A 24,140-nucleotide genomic window follows, 5' to 3' on the forward strand; every position below is an offset into this window, starting at 1 on the left:
TGTGAGGGTTTTAGGGTACAGCAGTGTGTGTGAGGGGTGTTAGGAGAGTTTTAGGGTACAGCAGTGTGTGTGAGGGGTGTTAGGAGAGTTTTAGGGTACAGCAGTGTGTGTTAGGGTTTTAGGAAGGTTTTAGGGTACAGCAGAGCTCTCTTAGCTCCTCGAGTGTGCTTGTCAGAAGAAGACAAAGTGCCTATAGCGGTAAGCATGTTGGAGTGATTTCGTGTGATAACATCTGTTACCACTGGGGGAAGCCCTGGGGGTGAAAGGCCATGGCAGGATGACAGAATGGTTTGTGTTAAGCTGTTCTTAGATCAACACAGAGCTTTCATGTGCTCGGGGTCTCCCGGGACCGCACCAAGGGGCCGGAAACATGTGTCTTCACTTGGATCACTTATCTGTGTCGATTAGATAGGGGTGGGGGCGGGGGGGGGGAGCGGAGAGAGAGAACCTGAGACAATTAGAAAAAGGGAAAGAGAGAGAGAGAGAGAAAACAAAGGAAGAGAGAGGAAACGATGTTGAGGAAATGAAAGGGACATCTGAAGCAAAGGAGTTGTTCTTCAACAAATACACAAAGGAGTTGTTCTTCAACAAATACACAAAGGCTTCAGAGTCATACAATTTCTATCATGTTTGGAACTCATTCATTATGCAGACACATGTGTAGCTTTGTCAAACCGGAAGTCACACTTTATAACCATTCTAAATCTGGCATCAGAATTACAGTTTCGGACCAGCTATGCTACTGTATATCTTAAAGGCTTATAATAAAAACACCACATTTTATTCCACCTTTATTTGTCCAGGTTAGTCTCATTGTGAGACCAAGGGAGACCTGGTCCAGGCCTGGAACACTAAGAAGTGGGTCAACCATAGTATCTCTCTCTGATCACAAGTCGACACTCACTCTCCTTATGGTCAACACTGCTCTGCAACTCTCTCACAGTTCAGAGGACCATCTGTACAGTAGGGCCCCTTCACACTGATCTACAGTCAGATGTGTGTTTTCCATCGGAATGGTGGAGCATAGGATTGAGGAAGGGTACAGTTGATCCTAGATCTGTGCCTAGGGGCAGACCTCTCCAGAGACCGGAGGAGATCACAGGATGATGAGGGAGGGAGAGAACCCTCTCTGGGGGCCCCTCGATGAAGGAGTGCATCACTCCATCCCCTGCTTGACCGAATTCCTTACCTTAATCCCACCGGAGAGAGAGAAAGAAAAAGATAGAGAGAGAGAGAGGGGAGAGGAGGATAAGATGAGCTGATTGGAGGAGGGAGAGGTTGTGATGATGCTGATGATCAGCTAGAGACTCCTCTGAACCCTTATTCCCACACACAGACACACACACACACACAGTCTCTGATTGCACACAGAGATAAGCAGAGCTGGCGCTACGGCCCAGAGAGAGCTCTAAGGGGGGCTTAGATCACTCATAACCTCTCTCTCTCTCTCTCTCTCTCTCTCACCCTCTCTCTCTCTCTCTCTCTCTCTCACCCTCTCTCTCCCTCCCTCTCTCTCTCTCTCTCTCTCCTCTCTCTCTCACCCTCTCTCTCTCTCTCTCTCTCTCTCTCTGACTCACTCTCTCTCTCTCTCTCTCTCTCACCCTCTCTCTCCCTCCCTCTCTCTCTCTCTCTCTCTCTCTCTCTCTCTCTGACTCACTCTCTCTCTCTCTCTCTCTCTCTCTCTCACCCTCTCTCTCCCTCCCTCTCTCTCTCTCTCTCTCTCTCTCTCTCTCACCCTCTCTCTCCCTCCCTCTCTCTCTCTCTCTCTCTCTCTCTCACCCTCTCTCTCCCTCCCTCTCTCTCTCTCTCTCTCTCTCCCTCCCTCCCTCTCTCTGGCAGTCTCACCCTCTCTCTCCCTCTCAATGTTCTATTCAATTCAATGAGCTTTGTGTGCATGACTCATGTCAATATTGCCCAAGCAGACATGCAGATAGAGAGTATAGAGCCCTAACCCTTCCTCTTCCTCCCTCTCCCTCCCTCTCTTCTTCCCTCTCTCTCTCTGACTCACTCTCTCTCCCCCTCCATCTCTCTCCATGCGTTTTCTAAAGTGTTGTTTTTGTGATTATTAGGGGTGTCTGCATTTCGCTGACTAGCCTTCCCCTCACAGTCCCTGAGTGGAGCGCCAAGTTAGAGTGGGCGCCTGTGTGTGTGTGTGTGTGTGTGTGTGTGTGTGTGTGTGTGTGTGTGTGCGTGTGCGTGCGTGCGTGCGTGCGTGCGTGCGTGTGTGTGTGTGTGTTTGTGTCTGTGTGTGTGTATTAAGCAGAAGTGCTCTGGATCCACTGTTTTCATGTTTCCGCTCCTCTCTGATCTTGATCTACCTACAAGAGAGAAACGTCTGCCCTTTCTGCCCACGAGGAACATACAATGTCCTGTCCATTTCTATAATCTGTATCTTTAAAAGACCCAGATCCTGCCCTGACACACACACACACACACACACACACACACACACCCACATACACACACACACACCACACACACACACACACACACACACACATCCAGGGACCCACATTTTTCTGTCTTTATCAGGTTGTCCCCATATCTTTCTCTCCTCTTCCACTGTAGCTAGAGCAGAACCCCTCTGGCCCAGTCTAAACTTGATGGAGAGGTTTGTTTATGCCTATGGTTGGTTAACCTAAACACACACACACACACACACACACACACACACGCACACACACACACACACACACACACCACACACACACACACACACACACACACACACACACACACGCACACACACACACACACTGTCTCCTGTGTCCTTTTTTGGTCTCTGTGATCTTTGACCTTGGTGGACTGCTGGTCTGTCTGGCAGGTGGATGGCTTGGTGATGAGTGATGTGTGCGTGTGTGTGGTGTGTGTGTGTGTGTGTGTGTGTGTGTGTGTGTGTGTGTGTGTGTGTGTGTGTGTGTGTGTGTGTGTGTGTGTGTGTGTGTGTGTGTGTGTGTGTGTGTGTGTGTGTGTGTGCGTGTGTGTGTGTGTGTGTGTCTGTGTGTGTGTGTGTCTGTGTGCGTGCATGCGCAGTCTATATACAACGCTGGTCATTAAACAACAGACAATAGCCTTCAGACGATCCCTCTATTCTTCCATTATCCTCCCCTTCCTCCCTCCTTCCCTCCCTCCTATACGATCCTGTCTCCTTTTCACTCACTGTTTTGTTCCCTGGTTTGAAGGTTAAAAGAGATAAGGGTTAGAGGACAGGGAGAGCTTTCAGAGGTTGTCTGTGTTTAAAGGTGCCATTGAAGTAGTTGTCGACATGGATCAGGGAGGTTAGGGTTGAGTTCTTGGTTCTTGAGGAGATGTTTTGTATTCTTACGCATACATCTAGTCAGCCTAAACTAATGGGGCCTACAGGCCTAAGGTCCCTCAACCTAGACTAGAACTAATGGGGCCTACAGGCCTAAGGTCCCTCAACCTAGACTAGAACTAATGGGGCCTACGGTCCCTCAACCTAGACTAGAACTAATGGGGCCTACGGGCCTACGGTCCCTCAACCTAGACTAGAACTAATGGGGCCTACGGGCCTACGGTCCCTCAACCTATACTAGAACAAATGGGGCCTACGGGCCTACGGTCCCTCAACCTATACTAGAACTAATGGGGCCTACGAGCCTACAGTCACTCAACCTAGACTAGAACTAATGGGGCCTACAGGCCTAAGGTCCCTCAACCTAGACTAGAACTAATGGGGCCTACAGGCCTAAGGTCCCTCAACCTAGACTAGAACTAATGGGGCCTACGGGCCTACGGTCCCTCAACCTAGACTAGAACTAATGGGGCCTACGGGCCTACGGTCCCTCAACCTATACTAGAACTAATGGGGCCTACGAGCCTACAGTCACTCAACCTATACTAGAACAAATGGGGCCTACGGTCCCTCAACCTAGACTAGAACTTATGGGGCCTACGAGCCTACAGTCACTCAACCTAGACTAGAACTAATGGTCCCTACAGTCTGTATGGTAGACAACACACACACTGCTGGCAGGTCCCTCAGATAGAGTGCTGACATGAATGTCGTCCTCTTGTGTTAACCTTGATGTACATGGTCCTCAAACACCAAGGACACTAGTGTTTGAGGACCAGGCCCTGGTGCATAGGCGGTTGAGAAGCTCTAAGTTAGGCCACTTCTTCTTCTCAAGTCCCATGCAAGTCCACTTCAACTACAGCGTTTCAGTGCATTATACTGCCCCCATCTGGTCAAGATCGGAACAGAATCAACCTGACTTCACCCAGAGACTTCATATTCCTTTTGCTTTGTTCTTATTCCAGAACCCTGTACATTCTTATCCCTTTAGAACCTGGGTTAGCCGTGTCACACTCAATTATGTCCTTCAATTCTCTTCAATTCTCACCATAAATGCAACATTATTAACTGACTATAAGGAAGACCATATGATATTAGTAATACAGTCAAACAGACTAATCTGATCTGCCCTGATGGTGTTCACCACCATAATAAGATTTAGACAGAATTATTTTTTTTATACAGATAGCAAAAAGAGGATAAAGTATGCAGTTTTTTTCTCTCTGTTCTTTTTCCCTCTCCTTTCGTCTGCCCCTAGGCAGGACTGGGACATGGAACATGCATTAGATTAACGCTTATATGTTTGAGCTCCGAAATTAAGTCATTACACAGCACTGACATATGCGCACACACGCACGCACACACGCACACACACACACACACACACACACACACACACACACACACACACACACACACACACACACACACACAGTGCAGACACGTGAGAATGGAGAGAGACTTTTAACTAGACCTCCAGCCTGGTTATTACAAGGAGCTATAGCCTATGATTAAGATTTGATGTGAAGAACCTCTGTACATTTATTTATGACATGTTCCCTTTCACAGAGCTGCCCTGCCCCACCTGCTATCATTCTACTCGAATGAAAAGAAGGTCGAACATGTAGGTACACATATCAGTCCATAGACCAGAGCATACTCGAGAGGTTAATAAACCCTAGTCTTCCCCAGGGGAGGCTGGTGGAGGTAGAAATCGGAGGACAGGCTCCTCCACCAGCCTCCCCTGCTTGTGAGGTACTAGTTAGTGCCTGCATTGGTTTCAATGAACTACAACTCAGGACTTGGCCTGATAGAGGTTCAAAGGTCTCTTTTGTAATTGTGTAGGTAGGTGTGTCTTTTGATACACAGTTGGGTGTGTCTGTGCTCCAGGTGTTCAGTAGTATTATTCTCAACCTGAGGTATGTGCCGGTAGTGCTATTCTAAGCCAGGCAGGAGAGGCTAGGTTGGTTGACACAGAGGTGAGTGTGTCTGTGCTCCAGGTCTGTAGGTGTTCAGTGGTATGGTTCAGTAGGTGTTCAGTGGTATGGTTCAGTAGGTGTTCAGTGGTATGGTTCTCAGCCTTGTGAGTGTGCTTGGACAGTAGTTGTGCTGTAAGCCAGGGAAGGCCAGTCTAAGTGTTCCCTATCTATCTCAGTCTAGAGGGGGAATGTGGAGGAGGGGGAGAGAGGAGAGATAACCAGAGAGCCAGGGTCCCACGCTTTAGGGCGTCAAACTGACATACACACACACACGCACGCGTGCACACACACACACACACACACCCACGTGCGCAAACGCACACACAGACACATGCGCGCACACACACACACACATACACTCCCCTGAGCTGATACGACAAACACAAACCAGCGGAGTATTAACAAAACAGACAGGAATCTCAATCCCAACCTAAACACAGCTGGACTGACTCCCCCCCTACCCCCCCCCCCCCCCCCCCCACACACACACACACACACACACACACACACACACACACACACACACACACACACACACACACTATTACACAATCCCTACCTATTTCCCTATCATGTAAAAAAAGAGAAACATGACAAAGTGAGAGAAACGTGACCCTGTCTCTTTCCTCCCTATCCTCTTTCCTGTCCTCTCTTTCCTATTCTCTCTCTCTTACCCACCTAACATAACCCACCTGAAAGTTGTATGTAAGTTGTCTAGAGACAAGTCAATTAATTAAGTAATATTACCAACATTACATCAACGTCCCACCTGTAAGTTATGTTATTTTACGATGTTAGTTTACGACCAAACTGTGTCACTTATGTTTGTTGTTTGGATTCCAACAGTCCCTAAGGCTAAGTTAGGTTTCCTATGATTAGTTTTTAACTGGATTAGAACCAGCCAGCTAAGATAACACCAGTGGTGATGTCATCGGGTGATGCAGGTTACTAAAAGCTTGTTTTCTTGGGGGAAAAGCACTTGGATATACTGTTTTATGACGTTCATCAACACAAACACAGATGATGTTAGAGAGGCCATATGGACAGGTCACCCTTTCATAAGACATGCTCTTTTATTGATGTCTTTGAGGAATGTGTTTGCCTGTGATGGGAAAGCCTTGAGTTCCTGAAACAACTGTTCGTTCTGGTACACAAGTAAACGAAGAATTAACTGCCAAGTGAAATACTCCGCCAAAATAACAAGAACACTTAATCCCCTCATGAAATGATTAAGAACACTTAATCCCCTCATGAAGGATAGATTCAATGCCCAATTTGTAAACAAAGATGAAATCAAATTAGGAATATGGGGTAAACAGGTGCAGGAATTTGTTCGAAGGCTCATAACTTCTGAGAGAAAAACATATGCTCAACCAGTGGCTTTGGGCAGGTGCTGGAGTTAGCTTCTCATCAAGAAAAACAACAGTGAAAGAATCTGCACACTGCTATACATGCTCCCAAGTGTGTGACGAGTGTTGTGCTAACAGCAGTATAGCAGTGTTTGTACTGGAGAATTCACTTCCTTGAAGTTCATGACTTCCCCTACACACCTCTATTGAAGACATGGAGAGATGCTATCACCAGCCCTCTATAGAACTATCGCCAGGATCTGGGAAGGAATCTCCTGCCTGAAAGCTCTATCTTCTTTATCATATATCTGGAGGCTCTGTCAGGGTGGATGTGGGTGTTTGGGTGGAGGAGACCACTCATGTCAGGGTGGATGTGGGTGTTTGGGTGGAGGAGGAAGAGACTTAACCTATATAGTTACTCTATAGTATAATAGAATACTTATACAAGGCTTGTTTTCTCTGTGTCTGTGTGTCCCCCTTTCTTGCCCTATCTCTCTCTGTCTCTCTCTCTCTCTCTCTCCTCCTTGTGTGTGCGGCACGCCCACACCAATATCTGTCAGCCTATTCTCTGAACTCTGTGTTCTGCCCCCTGGCTGTTTGGCCACTGCTGGCAGCATGATTCAGGGGTCATTTAAGGTGGTGTGTGTGTGTGCGTGTGTGTGTGCGTGTGCGTGTGCGTGTGCGTGTGTGTGTGTGTTTACGTGTGTGCGTGTGTGCGTGTGTGCGTGCACCAGTGCTCGCGCAATGGAATTAGGTTATCAAACCCCCCAATCGATTAAACCTCCCCTCAGACAGCCCCCCTCTGCTGCTGCCCCCGATGTTTCCTCGCGCCGCGCCCATCATGTCCCCCAGTGGGCACACGGTGTGACAGCTAAAATCTTCCCCCTGGCCTCGCTGACCAGGGACAAAAGGTCCTGCTAAAGCCGGGGGCCTGAGGGGCCTTTGGGGGCTGAGCCGGGAGAATCTGTCTGCTCATGGATTCTCCTGGCCGCTCGTTTGGCCGTGTGTGTCTGTGTCTGTGTGTGTGTGTGTGTGTGTGTGTGTGTGTGTGTGTGTGTGTGTCTGTGTGTGTGTCTGTGTGTCTGTGTGTGTGTCTGTGTGTCTGTGTGTGTGTTTGTGCTCATGGATTCTCCTGGCCACTCGAACAGGAAGTGAGGTAGGCTGGTTCGGGCCTATAAGGCCGAGGGGCTTAGGGGTCCAGAATAGGGCCCATTGTATCCATTGTGAGAAGGGGGATTTGGGCCTACAAACGAGGCAGTCTACTGTAAGGTAATGTGGCTGGAGGTTCGCTCCTGGTTGGCATGGAAAAAGACGGAGTGGCAGAGTAGTGGGTATAAGATGGAGACTAAGGGTGGGTGAGGCTGGTGGGGGTGGGTGAGGCTGGTGGGGGTGGGTGGGGCTGGGTGAGGGTGGATGAGGCTGGGTGGGTGAGGCTAGATGAGGGTGGTGAGGCTAGATGAGGATGGGTGAGGCTGGGTGGGTAAGAGGGGCAGTCTAGGTCTGGATCAGACTGTCTACTAGGTATTGGATTTGATTAGTCATTGTTGACAGGGTGGGACCTGTGCTGAGCTTCATCTGCCTTCATCAGGCGCAGGCACACACACACACACACACACACACACACACACACACACGCACGCACGTATGCATGCACGCACACGCACGCAAGCGCGCGCACACACACACACACACACACACACACACACACACACAATGACTAATCAAATTCAATACCTTGTAGACAGTCTGATCCAGACCTAGACTGCTCCCCCTCACCCACCCAGCCTCACCCATCCTCACCCACCTTCACCCACCCTTCCTCACCCATCCCCACCCACTCTTAGTCACCTTTAAGCAGCAGTGAGAGATTTACACCTGTCAGAGTTAAGTGTTGATCTCAAGGATAAGGCTCATGATGTTAGTCAATGCCCATCACCTCACAGCTGCCTGTCTCATCAGATCCCTCTACAGGACCAGGCCAGCTGATAGCCTCCATTCACGATGAGTGTGCACTACATGCATCAGGGGAGGCTGGTGGAGGTAGAGATCTGAGGCTGGGGAGAGAGAGGGAAAGAGAGAGAGAGAGGGAGGAGGGAGAGAGAGGGGGGAGGGAGATGTGATGATGGAGGGAGGGAGGGAAATGGAGAGAGAGAGAAAGTACAGTATCACCATGGTAAAGTGGCGGTGTGTCGTGGTCATTTGGGTTTCACACCACAGCGTACTCATGTAATGGGTTCATTTCTCTGGATGTGGTGGTATTAGTTTGCCTTCCCTCCCTCCATCCCTTGTTCAGGTATAACAGCATTGCTAAGCTCGGGGGCTCATTGTCTCCCTCCCCCCAGCTCCACTGACGACTCTCCACTCCGTCCTCCTTCTCCTTCTCCTCCTCCCAGCTCCTCCAGCCCTGCTCAGCTACCGGACCAACCCCCCCTCCCCTCCCCCTGCCCTGTCCGGACCCATTCACACCTCCCACCTACCCCTTTGTACCATCCAGTACCCTCTCCCTTCCCTCTCCCTCTCCAGCCCCTCTGACTCCATACACACCTCCCCTCCATTTCCCTCTTCCTCCATTTCCACCATTTCCTCACTTCACAACTCTTTAGCGCCCCCCATCATTCTGCCCCCCGACACCACTGCCACGGCCAACTATAGACCGGTAACATGAGGCCCATGGTGAAGACATCCTTGGACCCCCTGCAGTTTACCTGCCAAGCAGACATTGGTGTGGATGATGCCATGATCTACCCGCTACACAGAGCTCACTCCCATTTAGATAAGGCTGGCAGCACTGTGAGGGACTTCTCCAGTGCATTTAACACCATACAGCCCTTACGACTTGCTGGTAATCGGGTGAGGATGCAGGTGGACTCCCCCACTGTTTCCCCGATTACGAACTACCTGACCAACAGGCCACAGTTTGTACGGCTGCAGGGATGTATGTCGGACTGGGTGGTGAGCATCACTGGCGCCCCCTAGGGGACAGTTCTGGCTCCCTTCCTCTTCACCCTCTATACCTCGGACTTCAGGCACAACACAGATACTTGCCATCTGCAGAAGTTCTCAGACGATTCTGCTATTGTGGGATGTATCAGTGGAGGCCAGGAGACCGAGTACAGAGGACTGGTGGACAGTTCTGTTGAGTGGTGTGAGCAGAACCACCTGCTACTCAACATCAGCAAGACAAAGGAGATGGTGGTGGACTTTAGGAGGACTAAGGTCCCCCTGTCTGCTGTTTCCATCCAGGGAGAGGACATGGGGGTGGTCCAGAGCTACAAGTACCTGGGGGTGCCCCTGGACAATAAACTGGACTGGACTGGGAACACAGATGTTCTGTACAAGGGGGGCTTTATTTCCTGAGGAGGCTCAGGTCCTTTGGCGTGTGCAGGACTCTGCTGAACATGTTCTACCAGTCAGTGGTGGACAGTGCAGTGCTGTACGCGGTGGTATGCTGGGGGGGCAGCGTCAAGGAAGGTGACACCAAGAGGCTGAACAAGCTTATTAGGAAAGCTGGTCCTAACCTCGGTGTCACCCAAGACACTATGGAGGAGGTGACCAATGGAAGTATGAGGACCAAACTCCTGGCCATCATGGACAAACCCTCCCATCCCCTACATGACACTGTGGCAGAGCAGAGAAGCTCCTTTAGCAACAGACTACTACAACCACGTTGTACTAAGGAGTGCTATAGGAGATCTTTTCTGCCTGCCGCAATAAGACTGTACAACTCCTCCTCCGGCTGGCTTGATCGGGGTGATCAGAGTCAGGCTGGGGGATGTTAAATCATACTGGACTGTTCTTACTGTATATAATGTTTCAAATGTCTATTTTATTTTATTATTCTATTGTCACTTTATTTTGTTGTTATTGTTTGTGACACCATCTATCCTCTGGTGTTATCTGCTCCTTTCTCTCCATGTGTGGTCCCTGTCTAGGATCTGTGGAAGACTCAGACTCAGACTCTCTCTCTCTCTCTCTCTCTCTCTCTCTCTCTCTCTCTCTCTCTCTCTCTCCCTCCCTTCCTCTTCCTCTCCCTATCTCCCTGAAATTGTGAGAATGGTTTAATTTTGAGTCAGATCTGGAGGTCAGGCTATGTTTACCTATGTTTTGTTTAAACTTTGACTTGTTAGGAATAAACATGTATGCCTGGAGCATGTATGAATGGAGATGGACTACACCTTATTTAGAGAAACACCTTTAGAATGACCCCTTACCGCTAACAGAGAGCCAGACAGACTACACCCATCTTTGCCTCTTCTTTGCCAATGTCCTCTCCCCTGACATAACATAAATACACACTACACTACACTACACAGAAACAGATTTCGAGAAACCTCTTACCTAACATAAACCCAGCCCCGTTACCTAATAGGGAGGCATACTGTAGTTAAGACCCATTATGCTCTTACAGAAAGGGCAGGTTAGAGAGCCACAGAGCCAGACGGAGCCAGAAAGAGGGTGGGGGAAAGTGTCGACCTGTCGGGCCCCTGCATATTTCCCTTCTTTAAACCAGGTGTGAGGTTTAAAGTAGATAGATATCTTCCTGGTTAAGATAAGGGTGTAAGGTAATCTGACTAGGTCTGTGGTTACGGGTAAGCCCTGGCCTGGTTGATGGGTTTGTGTCTGCAGGGCAGAGTGGCTCAGTGTAAATAGGACCAGGTGGGACCAGGTGTGTTACAGAAATTACCCCTGTGTGTGTAGATCCACCTTGCCCCCCCCCCAACACACACACACACTAATGGAGGGGTGTGTGAACTTTGAGCTTGTGTGTGTTAATGTGTGTGTGTGTGTCTGTCTGTCTGTGTGTGTGTGTGTGTGTGTGTGTGTGTGTGTGTGTGTGTGTGTGTGTGTGTGTGTGTGTGTGTGTGTGTGTGTGTGCATCTGTGTGTTTGCGCCATCTCACCTTTGGAATTCACCAGAAGTGCTCCGACTCTCATTTGACCCAGCTAGAGAGCCCCTACTCCCCCCTCTCCCTCTACACTCCGCTCAACCCCCCCCCCCCCCCAAGCTGTTCCCTACCCTGTCATACAGCAGCAGTAAAACAGGAACTAATGAAGACCTGTCAGTGTGTCTAAGCCATTGTGTCCAAGCCATGAAGAGGGAGTCCTGTGGCCTGTACAATTATGCACCAGTAAATCACCCCAATCTCCTACTGGCTGTCACAGACAGAGGTTTTACTGATACCACCTGGGACTGGGAGGTGCCGCTCATTGTCTCTCTGCTGCCACCCTGTGGTCTACGTTGGATAGTGCAGACATGCACGCACACACACACACACACACACACACACACACACACACACACACACACACACACACACACACACACACACACACACACACACACACACACAGACACACATTTACAGTATCACCATCCATAGCCACAATCTGCAGCATGCCACAGAGGAGTTACAGTGCCTCTATAGTAGCATAAAAACGTAATAACTCCTTCAATGAGAGAACCAACTGAAGGGTGTTCTGTAGAAACTTGTCCTCTCACTAAAGCAATTTGTCAGAGAATGTTCCCTGGCGCATAAACTCCCTAAGTACACCCATCATCATATTTAATTGAAGATAAAAGCATTGATAAAGGCTGGGTTTAGGAGAGGTGCTTAATGTATGTTTTTGGAATTAAAGCGTTTCTGTGGTAGACATTTGTCTTTGGGTTTAAATAAGGCTGGAGACTAACACAGAGCTGTTCTTAGGTGAAAGAGAAAGAGAGAGAGAGAGAGAGAGAGTGAGAGAGAGCACAGAAAGCATCACATACAGTTACCATCATCTGCATAGTCAATAGCTGTAGATCTTGCATTATCAATAATGGACCAGGTCTCCAGATTTGACTGTATCTCAATGAGACAAACCGGTAAATGCTACATAAAGATACACCCCACCCTGAAATGGATTCTTCTCAAAGACTACCTTTGGCTTCAAGCACCCAAAGTCTCCAGAACTTTAACTTTTTTGTTGTTGTGCTATGTTGTGGTTAAGAAGGTTTTGGGGGTCTCTTCACTGTGTCCTCCTCCTACATACAGGGTCGTCCAGGGGCACTAGGGCCAGTAGGAGGCAGCGGACCAGAGGGGTTCCCTGGTGGACAGGGGCCTTCAGGGCCCAAAGGAGAAAAGGGAAACCTGGGATATAAAGGGCCGTCTGGAGTCAAAGGTGACAAGGTGAGATCTCCACCTCAAAGGCAATTGGCAAAGTTGTTTCTCTGTGGCAGCCATCTTCCTCTCAGATAGAACCTAGTGGTAGTGGTCTTTGTAAGCCAGGCAACTATGTAGTGCTATTAAGTGTCAACATCTGGGTGTCAATTACTCAGGTTAACCACCTGAGTTATTGTGTGTGTGTATACTATGTTTCTTCCACCAGTGTATTCATCATCTATGTGTGTGCTTCCTCAACAGGGGCCAATGGGCGTGCCAGGTTTCCCAGGAACTGACGGAGTCCCAGTGAGTATAATCACATAATATGGCTATAGCATAATATGGCTATGGATGGTACACACACACACACACACACACACACACACACACACACACACACACACACACACACACACACACACACACACACACACACACACAGGTCTTTAACCCCCAATGTGTGTGTGTGTGTGTGTGTGTGTGTGTGTGCAGGGCCACCCGGGTCAGGATGGAGGCAGAGGTCTTCCAGGAGCAGACGGTTGTAACGGGACTCGGGGAGAGCCAGGACTCACCATTGGAGACGGGCCTGGTTTAGTTGGTGAAACCGGTAGAACTGTGAGTACTGTAGCGTGGCCTATTATTGATCTTTATTACTAGATGTTTTATTTATTGCTAGATTTTTGTTGGTATAATGATGAACTTATACGCTCTCTCTCTCTCTCTCTCTCTCTCTCTCTCTCCAGGGGCCTCATGGTCCGAAGGGTCCGAAAGGAGAGCCTGTATTTACTGGCCGACCAGGAGGTGGCTACCAGGTAATGTATCCACCTGTACATTTATAGTATAATAACTCTATGCATTGAAGCCTTCACACACACACACACACACACACACACACACACACACACACACACACACACACACACACACACACTCTTTCTTGTTCCTCTCTCTCTCTCTCTGTCTCTCTCTCTCTGTCTCTCTCTCTCTCTCTCTCATTCACTCACAGAAATTCTCTAACAGAAGAATGTTATCAAGAAGACTCTTACATTCCAGGCCTCCTCCTTCCTCTCTCATCTCGTCTCTCCTCCCTCCCTCCCTCCCTCCCTCCCTCTCTCTCATATCATCTCTTGTGCTCCCCTGGAGCTTGTTTAGAGAAAGCCAGAGTGGATGTTGTTTTTATGGATGTTGTTTCATCCAGTCTAGTCCAGCAAGGTCATCTTGACCCGGTATTGACAGGACTCTGCTATTCTGGGGCAGATACGGGAGATACCATTGCAACAGAGAAGACATCATGTTATACATGATATGAAAAAAAGAAAAACACAACAAAATACAAAAGGACTGGCTGGTGGACTGAATAATGACAGATGAAAGTGTAATCAGTAGGGCCTTGATAGGCAGTGTAACATATTGCAGGTTGATACTGAACCCCAATTTTCCTTGCAGGGAGGGCCTGGGTTGCCTGGACTGGATGGTGTTCCTGTAAGATGCTTAATCATCACCTGCTACATTTTCATACACAATTTGACTTTAAATAAATATGTCAATATGCCTTGATTTACATCAGATTTTTGCCTTATAAATGTTAAAAATTGTCCCTTGGTCCAATCTGTGGTTCTGATGTGGTTCTGCTCTGTCTTTCAGGGTCCTAGAGGTATTGATGGTCCTCCTGGCACCACCGGCCCAAGAGGTCCAGACGGATTCCCTGTAAGTGTCTCCATCCATCTACGAATCAAACCCAGCGTCTCAATTCTCCACCCTTTACCTTGAAGTGTACACTCTCCCACTCCCCTACATGGATTTTAAAACATAGGGTTGGTGTAAGTATAGGCTGTCACACCAATCATATGCTATTAAATCCATGTGGGAGAGTGGACAAGTGCCCACTTCAAGGTACTTCAAGTGCACACATCAAGGTACTTCAAGTGCACACATCAAGGTACTTCAAGTGCACACATCAAGGTACTTCAAGTGCACATTTCAAGTGCACACTTTAAGGGTGGATAATTGCGACGCAGGGTGCATGTATTGTTAGAATAACCATTACCCTCCTGTTAACCACACCCAATATCACACTAGTGCATCACATGTAGTATGATGTCAGATACTGGATCACATGTTCATACTAATACTGGGGCTGGTTATTGGTGTGTGAGGTTTTGTATTGTGTGTTATGTCTGTTGATGCTATGCTGTTTACAGTACCTCTTCTTTGTTGACCTCTCCAGTCTGTGTTCTTCCCCCTTAGGGCGCCCCCGGTCCCCCTGGCTACCCTGGCCCAACAGTAAGTACTGGAGTAGAGAGGGGAAGGGGGTCACTCCCACTGGGACAGGGCAGGGAGTGCTGTATGCCAGGTGCTGTGCTGCTGGGGACAGCTGAACTATAGTATATGCCTGGTTATATAACTGTTGAGTTCAATTGATTATTACTGTTTTTTACTTTTCATCTCATGCCAGAATATGTGTCCATCAATATTACCTCTTTGGTTTCTGTTGAGATGTTGTCATACTGTTTCATCCTTACTGCTGCACAGCAGGTCTTGCTCGAAATAGTGTATATGACATTTTTTCCAAATACTTTGAGAGTTTTGTTTGCTTTGAGAGTCTGCCTGGAGTTCCAGGTGGGCAGTGTTTGCACTTTTGGGACTATTCCATTGGGTCCATTGCGCTAGGCAAACTCTATCAAGCACAGCTAAGCATTTGAGATGATTTCAAATAGAATTTGAACCCAGGTCTGCTGTACAGTCGGTGTCGGTCCTATGCAGACAGGTGTGTGTGTGTGTGTGCTGTTGTTGTTGTCCGAATGCAGTACTCTCTTGTTTTCCAGGGGAGCCAGAGTACAGGATATCAGGGTGAACGAGGCGACAAGGTACGGACCATTTCCCATGGAAACCCCCCCCACATTGCCATGGAAACCCCCCCCACATTGCCCCTCACCAGTGTTAAGAATAGAGATATAGTGACCTAATATATGACATATTATCTGTTATGCTATATCAAGTTTGTTTCCATTCTCACTGACTGTAGAGAGACTTTAGAACATCAACCTAGTTTCAGACTGTTATGATTGTGAACTATGATAGTATATAAATATGACACACACACTTTTGTATCTGAATGTATTTTCCATTGGGAGGGAGACTGTGGCCACTTTATCCTCCCTGTAGTTCAAAACAGCAGGCTTAGGTAATTCTAGCTGTGTCCCATCTGTGCGTGTGTGTGTGTGTGTGTGTGTGTGTGTGTGTGTGTGTGTGTGTGTGTGTGTGTGTGCGTGTGCGTGTGCGTGTGCGTGTGTGTGTGTCTGTCTGTGTGTGCATGCACATGTGCTTGTGTGTGTGCATGTTGAGGGTGGTTGAAATGCATGATTGTGAGTATCTTATCTGTCAACGAGTGTCACAGTGTCCACTGCCACATAGAATCAGGTACCAGGCCATATGCTGCCTAGAAAGAAAAGAAGGTGATAGACATCAAAGATAGTAAAAAGCAGTTCCACAGAGAGAAGTGGATCTCATAATATCGTTATAATGAAAACAGAGAAACATGGGCCAGTGGACACAGCAGACTCTTGACAGTGTGCTTGAACCTCTTGTGCATGTAATATCTTGGTGATGGATATATACACTCTGTCTTTTCCATACAACTCCCACCCCCTTGTTCCTTTCATACACCCCCCCCCCCCCCCCCACCCGCCCTCCCCCTGCATCCCATGATACCCGTACCCCCTCCCCAGTTCCCCATCTCTCCTAACCTCTACCTCCATCCCACCCCCTGCTCTGGTCTCCCATTGACATATCTACCTCAACATATCACAGTTTTTCTTGATGCTAAAAGATTGAAGCCTTGAAGCCACAGATGGTTTATTCTGGTTTGTTCTTGCATGAGAGTACTGCCACTGTGACGACTTAAGGAATAATGGCATCGATCTCACATTTAAATATGGCCTACACATTTAATTTTGACGCAAAATCAAGTCAACAAATTTGGTCAAACATAATTGGAAGAGAACATAATTGAAAGAGATCTTTGTTATCCAGTGGCGTTACTTAACAACATGTTCCCTAACTGTTTGATGACAGCTCAGAGATTGTTTTTAGTATTTTTCATCACTCCCCAAATAGCCAAAAGAGTCCAATGTTGAGGACATATATGTTAAAGAACCATTATAACCTACACCATGTGTCTGTTTCAAGACATATATTTAGCATATATATTTACAGATACTCTATGTATAACATATATTGATACTTCCCAATGAGACTGAGATCTCTGAGCTTTCATGTCAGTGGATGTTCTGTGGTCTGTGATTGGTGCTGGAATCACTTGCTCCTACTTCCTGTGTGGCTTTATTTCCCTTTGACCATATTTGGGATCTGGTGGTGGAGCACGATGGGAGTTGTAGTTCTTTTTTCCCTGCCCATTACATTTGACCAGGAAAGACTGACCACTAACAGTCATCATCAATCGAACCGCCATCTTTCCTCCCGTGCATGCATCTGTTGCTCGACCCCGCCAACAACAACAACAACAACAACAACAACAACAACAACAACATACTAATTGGAACTCGTGTTGAAAGAGGAACAGCTAGTTTCACTTTAAGCCTGTTGAAATATTGCTTTTAAAATTCCATTTTTCTGTTTTGGCCGACTTCAAATCAGACTGATAAAGTAGCCCAGAGCTCTCTCCCATTCTATCCTTATTATCACCGCCCCCCCCCCACCTCTCTCTCTCTCTCTCTCTCTCTCTCTCTCTCTCTCTCTCTCTCTCTCTCTCTCTCTCTCTCTCTCTCTCTCCTCTCTCTCTCTCTCTCTCTCTCTCTCTCCCTCTCTCTCTCTCTCTCTCTCTCTCTCTCCCTCTCTCTCTCTCTCTCTCTCTCTCTCTCACTCTCTCTCTCTCCCTCTCTCTCTCTCCCTTTCTCTCTCTCCCTCTCTCTCTCTCTCTCTCTCTCTCACTCTCTCCATTCCCTCCCCTGTTTCAATGAATCTTTGAACCTATCTTTCTCCATCTCTATTCTTTCCCTTCATCTATCCATCGTCCCCTTCTCTACTTCTACTTTCTCCATCTTTATGTCAGCCTTTCCTTATTCCTTCTCTCTGTACCTCTCTCTTCTCTCTACCCTCCCCCTCTCCATCATACTCACCCCCTCTCTTCTCTCTACCCTCCCCCTCTCCATCATACTCACCCTCTCTCTTCTCTCTACCCTCCCCCTCTCCATCATACTCACCCCCTCTCTTCTCTTCCTTCTCTCTCTCCCTTCTCTCTCTCCCTTCTCTTGCTCTCTGGTGAGCTTTTTGGCCAAACCCACACCCTCCTCCTTCTCCTCTTAACCCCCCCCCCCCCACTCCACCTCAACCCACCCTCCCATCCTGCCGTCTGATTGGCTAACGACTGTGTTGTCCTCTGGATCCCAGGGGGACTCGGGTCTGCCCGGACCCCGAGGCGTGCCCGGCGACGAGCCTCTAGTAGGCGGAGCTATTCTCACTATCTACAAAGGAGATAAGGTAACACGGATCAGGAGCAGTGGTCTCAGCCCCGCAGGGGGGGTGGGGGGTGGGTGGGGGTGGGGGGTATGAGGAGGGGGAGAGGGGTGAGGAGGAGCGGCGGGCCAGGGGGGAGGAGAGGGGAGAGAGGCCGGTCACAAGTCACAGAATGTCATCATTTAAGGTGGGGTAGGAGAGGGGAGGCAGAACGTTCTCGTGAGAAGAGGGGAGACTGTGTGAGTGACTGGCCCCTCTGTTACACCACCCCCCCCCCACCCCCCCACCCCGCTTTGAACTCCACTTTGCCCCAAACCCTACCACTCCCACATCTACCATCCCTCCTAGGGTCATACACACACACACAACACACACACACACACACACAGTCCGTCCTCTGACAAAACCTCCACCCTCTCTAAACCCCCCCCCCCTCCAAAACAACAACCGCCGTCGCCGCCACCGCCACCCAAACCAAACCAACCAACAAAACCACCCTCCTTCTCCCCCGACCCCATCGTGTGCCATGTAAAAATTCTCTCTTCCTTGGTTACCGTATCCAGGGAGACGTGGGCCCGCCCGGCGACCCAGGCCTCCCATTGGTCAATGGAGTGGTGGAGTTTGTGGGCTTCCCTAAAGGAGACAAAGGATCCAAGGTTTGTGAGAGAACACAGTTCTGAGTCTGCTGGGTTCCTGAGAGAAGGGCTGAGTACCCGACCCGCCCTACCCTAGCCTGATGGCTCCGTCCTGGGCCTAAGCCAAGCTGTGGTGGGGGTGGTCCATGGAGTTCATGTGGTACCTACCTCGTCTCACCCATCGCAGGCTGCTGGCCGCCCACCCCACTTTCCCCGTCCCTACCCAGTGTCCCCACCTCATACCCCACCCCCCACCCACCCTGCACACTTCCCCCTTGCCCCCACTGCAAGAACCCAGTGGTTTGGTTTCGTCTTGGGTTTCTGTGTTTTGATATGATTCAGTTATTTTTCTGTTTATACTGTTTCCTGTATTTGCTATTTTGTACTGTATTGTATCGATAAATGTATCAATTGAATATGAATAAATACAAAACTAGTACTGCACAGGGAACAGCAAATACACAACATTCATAGCATTTAAAGATGTTTAGGAAGACACACTTGATAAAGACAGTTAACTAACAACATGGTAGGTAGATCAGTCTGAGACACATTACTACGCTTTTAATAGATCGTTCCAGCTTTACTGTTGGCCTGTGCAGTACACATGTCTCACTGGAGGGCGTATCAGAGTGTTCTCAGAGGCTGTTACTAGCTGTTAGTAAGAGTCTGTACTGTATCTCTCAGAGACTCTAGCTGTCAGTCATTGGAGTTTATTTGATAGAACACCAGTCTGTATATCGATATCTATGTAAACACAAAACACTTTTTCACTCTAGTCCATTGCCATGGTGATGCTGTCGTCATGTTTAGGTATAAGCATGTTTGCCTCTGTGCTGCCCTATTCTTGTTACTGTATTTATTATCTGTTATATTATCTGAGGTCATATCTGCTATATTATCTTTTGAATGGTTTATTCTACTGTGTATGTTGTTGTTGTTGTTCCTGCGCGTGATAGAGAGATGGCGTCTGGACTCTCCTCCAGTGAGGAACGCCCTTGGGGGTCCACCTCATTTAGCTAACTTCTCTCTCTCTCCCTCTCTCTCTCTCTCTCAGGGCGAGGTCGGCTACAGAGGGTACCGTGGAGCGCCTGGTAGGCCAGGGCCACCTGTAAGTCTGTCTCTAAAGTCACTCCTTCTATTGCTGCTAATTATGGTAGCACATGCATTACAATGAGTCTGTCCTGCGATGTCCACCTCCACCTGCCTCCCCTGGTGTATCTATTGTATCTAATGATGTCCACCTCCACCTGCCTCCCCTGGTGCATCTATTGTATCTAATGATGTCCACCTCCACCTGCCTCCCCTGGTGTATCTATTGTATCTAATGATGTCCACCTCCACCTGCCTCCCCTGGTGTATCTATTGTATCTAATGATGTCCACCTCCACCTGCCTCCCCTGGTGTATCTATTGTATCTAATGATGTCCACCTCCACCTGCCTCCCCTGGTGTATCTATTGTATCTAATGATGTCCACCTCCACCTGCCTCCCCTGGTGTATCTATTGTATCTAATGATGTCCACCTCCACCTGCCTCCCCTGGTGTATCTATTGTATCTAATGATGTCCACCTCCACCTGCCTCCCCTGGTGTATCTATTGTATCTAATGATGTCCACCTCCACCTGCCTCCCCTGGTGTATCTATTGTATCTAATGATGTCCACCTCCACCTGCCTCCCCTGGTGTAGTTCTAGATCTGTGGTTTCCCCTTAAAAGGAGAATGTCAGTTATCGCTTATGTCATTGTAAACACTAGTGTGAGTGTGTTGTTTATAGTGTATGACTATACGGTCGTTTTTTAGGGGGCTTTCGGCTATTCTGGTCAGTTGGGAGAACAAGGCATTCTGGGATACCCGGGAGGACGGGTAAGTTGCTCTGTGACCATTAGCTGTTCTACCATTGCGATTCAAAATGGCTTCTCGTTTGTGTTCTGTCACAGCCTTTGTCTCACATTGACATAGTGTTATTCACCATTCACTATTACAGTATTCACATATTCACACTATTCACAAATACACTATTTACATAGTGTTATTCTGATTCTACAGTCATTACTGTGATCTATTCTCTGTCCAACAACAGTTATTGTGTGTGTTCCCTCCTGGCAGGGTCCCCCCGGTGTAAATGGCCCCCCTGGCCCCCCTGGTAGACAGGTAAGACCCTTACACAGTCCTTTGATATGTTGTGACATCATCAGAGTATGCGGATTCCCTGGGACTTCAGATCAGGGGAGGCTGGTGAGGCTGATTTCTACCTCCAACAGCCTCCCCTGCTGCAGACCCATCATTGCTATTCACTAATGGCACTGATTTGTATTACCCATGTAATTTGTCTTACTCTCTCTCTCTCACACTCTCTCTCTCCCTCCTCTATCTACCCCACCTCTCTCTCTCTCTCTCTCTCTTCCTCCCATAGGGATTCACAGGCAGTCCAGGGTTTCCTGGACAACAAGGGTACTATGGACGTAAGGTAAGCCCAGAGAGACCAAGCTGATTTATTTTACCAACTGAAGTGGACAGTTTAACTGATAACAATTGGCTGACAAGTGGTGTTAGTCCTGTGAATAGTCCTGTGGGTTTTACAGTTGCTTGCAATGCTCTGTCTGACCATCAGAGGGTGCTGATGATAGGTACATTTTTATGCTATTACTTTTAGGGTGAACTGGGAGATCGGGGTTCTCCAGGACCCCCCAGCTACGTGAACGCACAAGGGTCTTCAGTTCAAGGTAGCACGCATACACACACACACACACACACACACACACACACACACACACACACACACACACACACACACACACACACACACACACACACACACACACACAATATACACTGATCTCAGACTTAAGTTACTTACAGCACAAGTAGTAATTTTACCTTTTTCTCAACATCAACTCTTATCTGATTGGTTGCAGGACCACCAGGTGACCACGGCAACAATGGCCTCCCAGGCCCACGGGGTGACCAAGGCGCTCCAGGCTATGCAGGACAACCAGGCCGTCCAGGAAGTAGCTCCTTTGTCACCGGTACTACAGGCAGTCCAGGATTCCCTGGTACTATAGGGCCTACGGGAGAGAGGGGGAACCCCGGCCGACAGACCTCAGGACCTGAAGGGCTTGATGGCTCGCCTGGTCTCCCTGGTCGGCCCGGACTTCCAGGACTACCAGGCAGATCCAGTACGTCCAACAAACAAAACATTAGGCAGCATGAACAAAATGCCTGTCCAGTGGATGATATTGTCACTGGAAAATGAGCGTATGTGGAGTATATGTTTGTCTGTTAAAATGTTAGTTCTCTGTTGTTGTTGTTGTTGCTGTTGTTGTTGCTGTTGTTGTTGTTGTTGTTTAAGTTTGCGTATCTTGTAAGAGAGAAGGGAGGTGAATAGCTTAGAGAGAGGAAGGTAGATGAGACATGAGAGAGTGATACATAGAGAGTGAGTGAGTGAGATCAAGCATCTAAGACAGGGATGGAAAGAAAGCAAGAGGGAGAGAGAGACAGAGAGAGAGAGAGTGAGTGTATGACAGATACATAGGGACAAAGGGTTATAACTGACTGTGCTGTCCTCTCCCCTGGCGGTGAAGACTCCTCCTCAGGCTCCTGCCTCATCGTCTCTATGAGGCTCAAGGGCCAATCACGGGAAGGTAGATCTCAGAGTGGTGATATTGCTGTCACCATGGCAATATTCAGACCTCCAAAACAAACATAAACAATAATACCTCCTTGACTATTCAAACCAGAACTCCCTATGTACGCAACAACATGTGTGTGTACATGGCTCTGATTCAGACTCAACCTTAGGACACTCTTTGCTGGTGTGTACTAAGTATACTTGGTGGACACCAAACGCTGATATCAGTGGAGGCTGGTGAAGGTAGAAATCAGATGACTGGGTCATTGTAATATATGGAAATGAGGAATGAGGAAGTCTTCTGATTTGTACCTCTCCCAGCCTCCCCAGGCTGATATTGAACATGGATGAGACTGCCATGTGACACAGGCTCTCTCAAATCCAACATGCATTCTCGCATTTACCACTAGGTGTCTCCCTCCCCACCTAGGTATACAGTGTGTATGTCTGACATTGAGGAGATATGATATTCAATATTTCCAGATATTTATTTATTTATATATTATAAATAAATATATTATTATATATATTTAATAAATAATATATTATTTCTCTTAATACAAGTGAGGATAAGTGAAAATTGTTAAATATTACAGGTACTGAACTTAATTTAAATATTCAACTGGAACTTAGGCCTATGTTCAAATCTTAATTTTTGCTTTTGAACATTTTCATTGACTGAGCCTCCCTGAAAAGCTTCAGTATACAGTATATTCCACTGATATACAAAGTAATAAACATTTTCCTGCGCTACAAACCTTTAACAGTGGCAGTCGACGCAAAACACACAAGAGAGACAAAACAGATTGTTTTGTTGAACAAAACAACCGATTTCAATTCAGGAAGTGATTTTAATTTAAAATGCAAACATGGAATTTATTATTGAGAAATAACTGAAAATAAATGTCCAATTAACATTAATTGAATTGTAATTTCATAATTTGCATCCTGAATTGACTGTGTTGAAACTCAAATGGCGTGTGTCTGTGTATTCAGGCCCCTCTACTCTACCAGTGCATTAAGAGTGTGTCTGTGTATTCAGGCCCCTCTACTCTACCAGTGCATTAAGAGTGTGTCTGTGTGTATTCAGGCTCTTCCACCCAGTTCCCCTCTGAGCTGCCTGGGATCCCTGGACAGCCTGGTGGCAGGGGACATCCTGGAGACAGAGGCTACAATGGATACAAAGGTAGGAGTACAGTTTACAGACACACACATGCACACATACACATACTCACACACACATACTCACACACACACACACCCACCCACACACGCACACACACACGCACGCACACGCACACACACACACACACACACACAGAAAGAGAGAAAGAGAGAAAAAGAGAGAGAGAGAGCAATGGCACAGCAATATCTCCCTTCCCCTAACCGCCACTCTCCTCCATGTCCCAGGGGAGCTGGGTGACTGTGGTTGCCTGGGAGGAGGCACCTCTGGTGGACAGGGGGCGCCAGGCCGTCCTGGGGCCAACGGAAATCCTGGCTACTCTGGAGGCAAGGGCGAGGCTGGTGACCAAGGGACTCACGGATTCTCAGGTCAAGCAGGACCCGCCGTAAGTGACTTAATTATTTCAAGGATTGTTTTAAGCTCACTAATTTT

At 48.0% G+C, this 24,140-nt stretch overlaps 1 protein-coding gene across 1 annotated transcript in view; it reads left to right on the forward strand.

Annotated features, from left to right (window-relative positions):
- col4a6 (collagen, type IV, alpha 6) overlaps window positions 1-24,140 on the forward strand; it is a 98,612-nt gene that overhangs the window by 55,064 nt on the left and 19,408 nt on the right. Inside the window, exons 5-21 of the mRNA XM_083679740.1 lie at window positions 12,676-12,810; window positions 13,045-13,089; window positions 13,276-13,398; window positions 13,527-13,595; window positions 14,230-14,265; window positions 14,428-14,490; window positions 15,031-15,066; window positions 15,609-15,650; window positions 18,193-18,282; window positions 19,951-20,004; window positions 20,698-20,760; window positions 21,004-21,048; window positions 21,311-21,364; window positions 21,551-21,620; window positions 21,813-22,073; window positions 23,616-23,711; window positions 23,936-24,093. Coding sequence (XP_083535866.1) covers window positions 12,676-12,810; window positions 13,045-13,089; window positions 13,276-13,398; window positions 13,527-13,595; window positions 14,230-14,265; window positions 14,428-14,490; window positions 15,031-15,066; window positions 15,609-15,650; window positions 18,193-18,282; window positions 19,951-20,004; window positions 20,698-20,760; window positions 21,004-21,048; window positions 21,311-21,364; window positions 21,551-21,620; window positions 21,813-22,073; window positions 23,616-23,711; window positions 23,936-24,093 — 1,440 coding nt within the window. The remainder of the gene's footprint in view (window positions 1-12,675; window positions 12,811-13,044; window positions 13,090-13,275; window positions 13,399-13,526; window positions 13,596-14,229; window positions 14,266-14,427; window positions 14,491-15,030; window positions 15,067-15,608; window positions 15,651-18,192; window positions 18,283-19,950; window positions 20,005-20,697; window positions 20,761-21,003; window positions 21,049-21,310; window positions 21,365-21,550; window positions 21,621-21,812; window positions 22,074-23,615; window positions 23,712-23,935; window positions 24,094-24,140) is intronic.

The sequence above is a fragment of the Argentina silus genome, assembly GCF_951799395.1.
Source record: "Argentina silus genome assembly, chromosome: 1".
Lineage (NCBI taxonomy): Eukaryota > Metazoa > Chordata > Actinopteri > Argentiniformes > Argentinidae > Argentina > Argentina silus.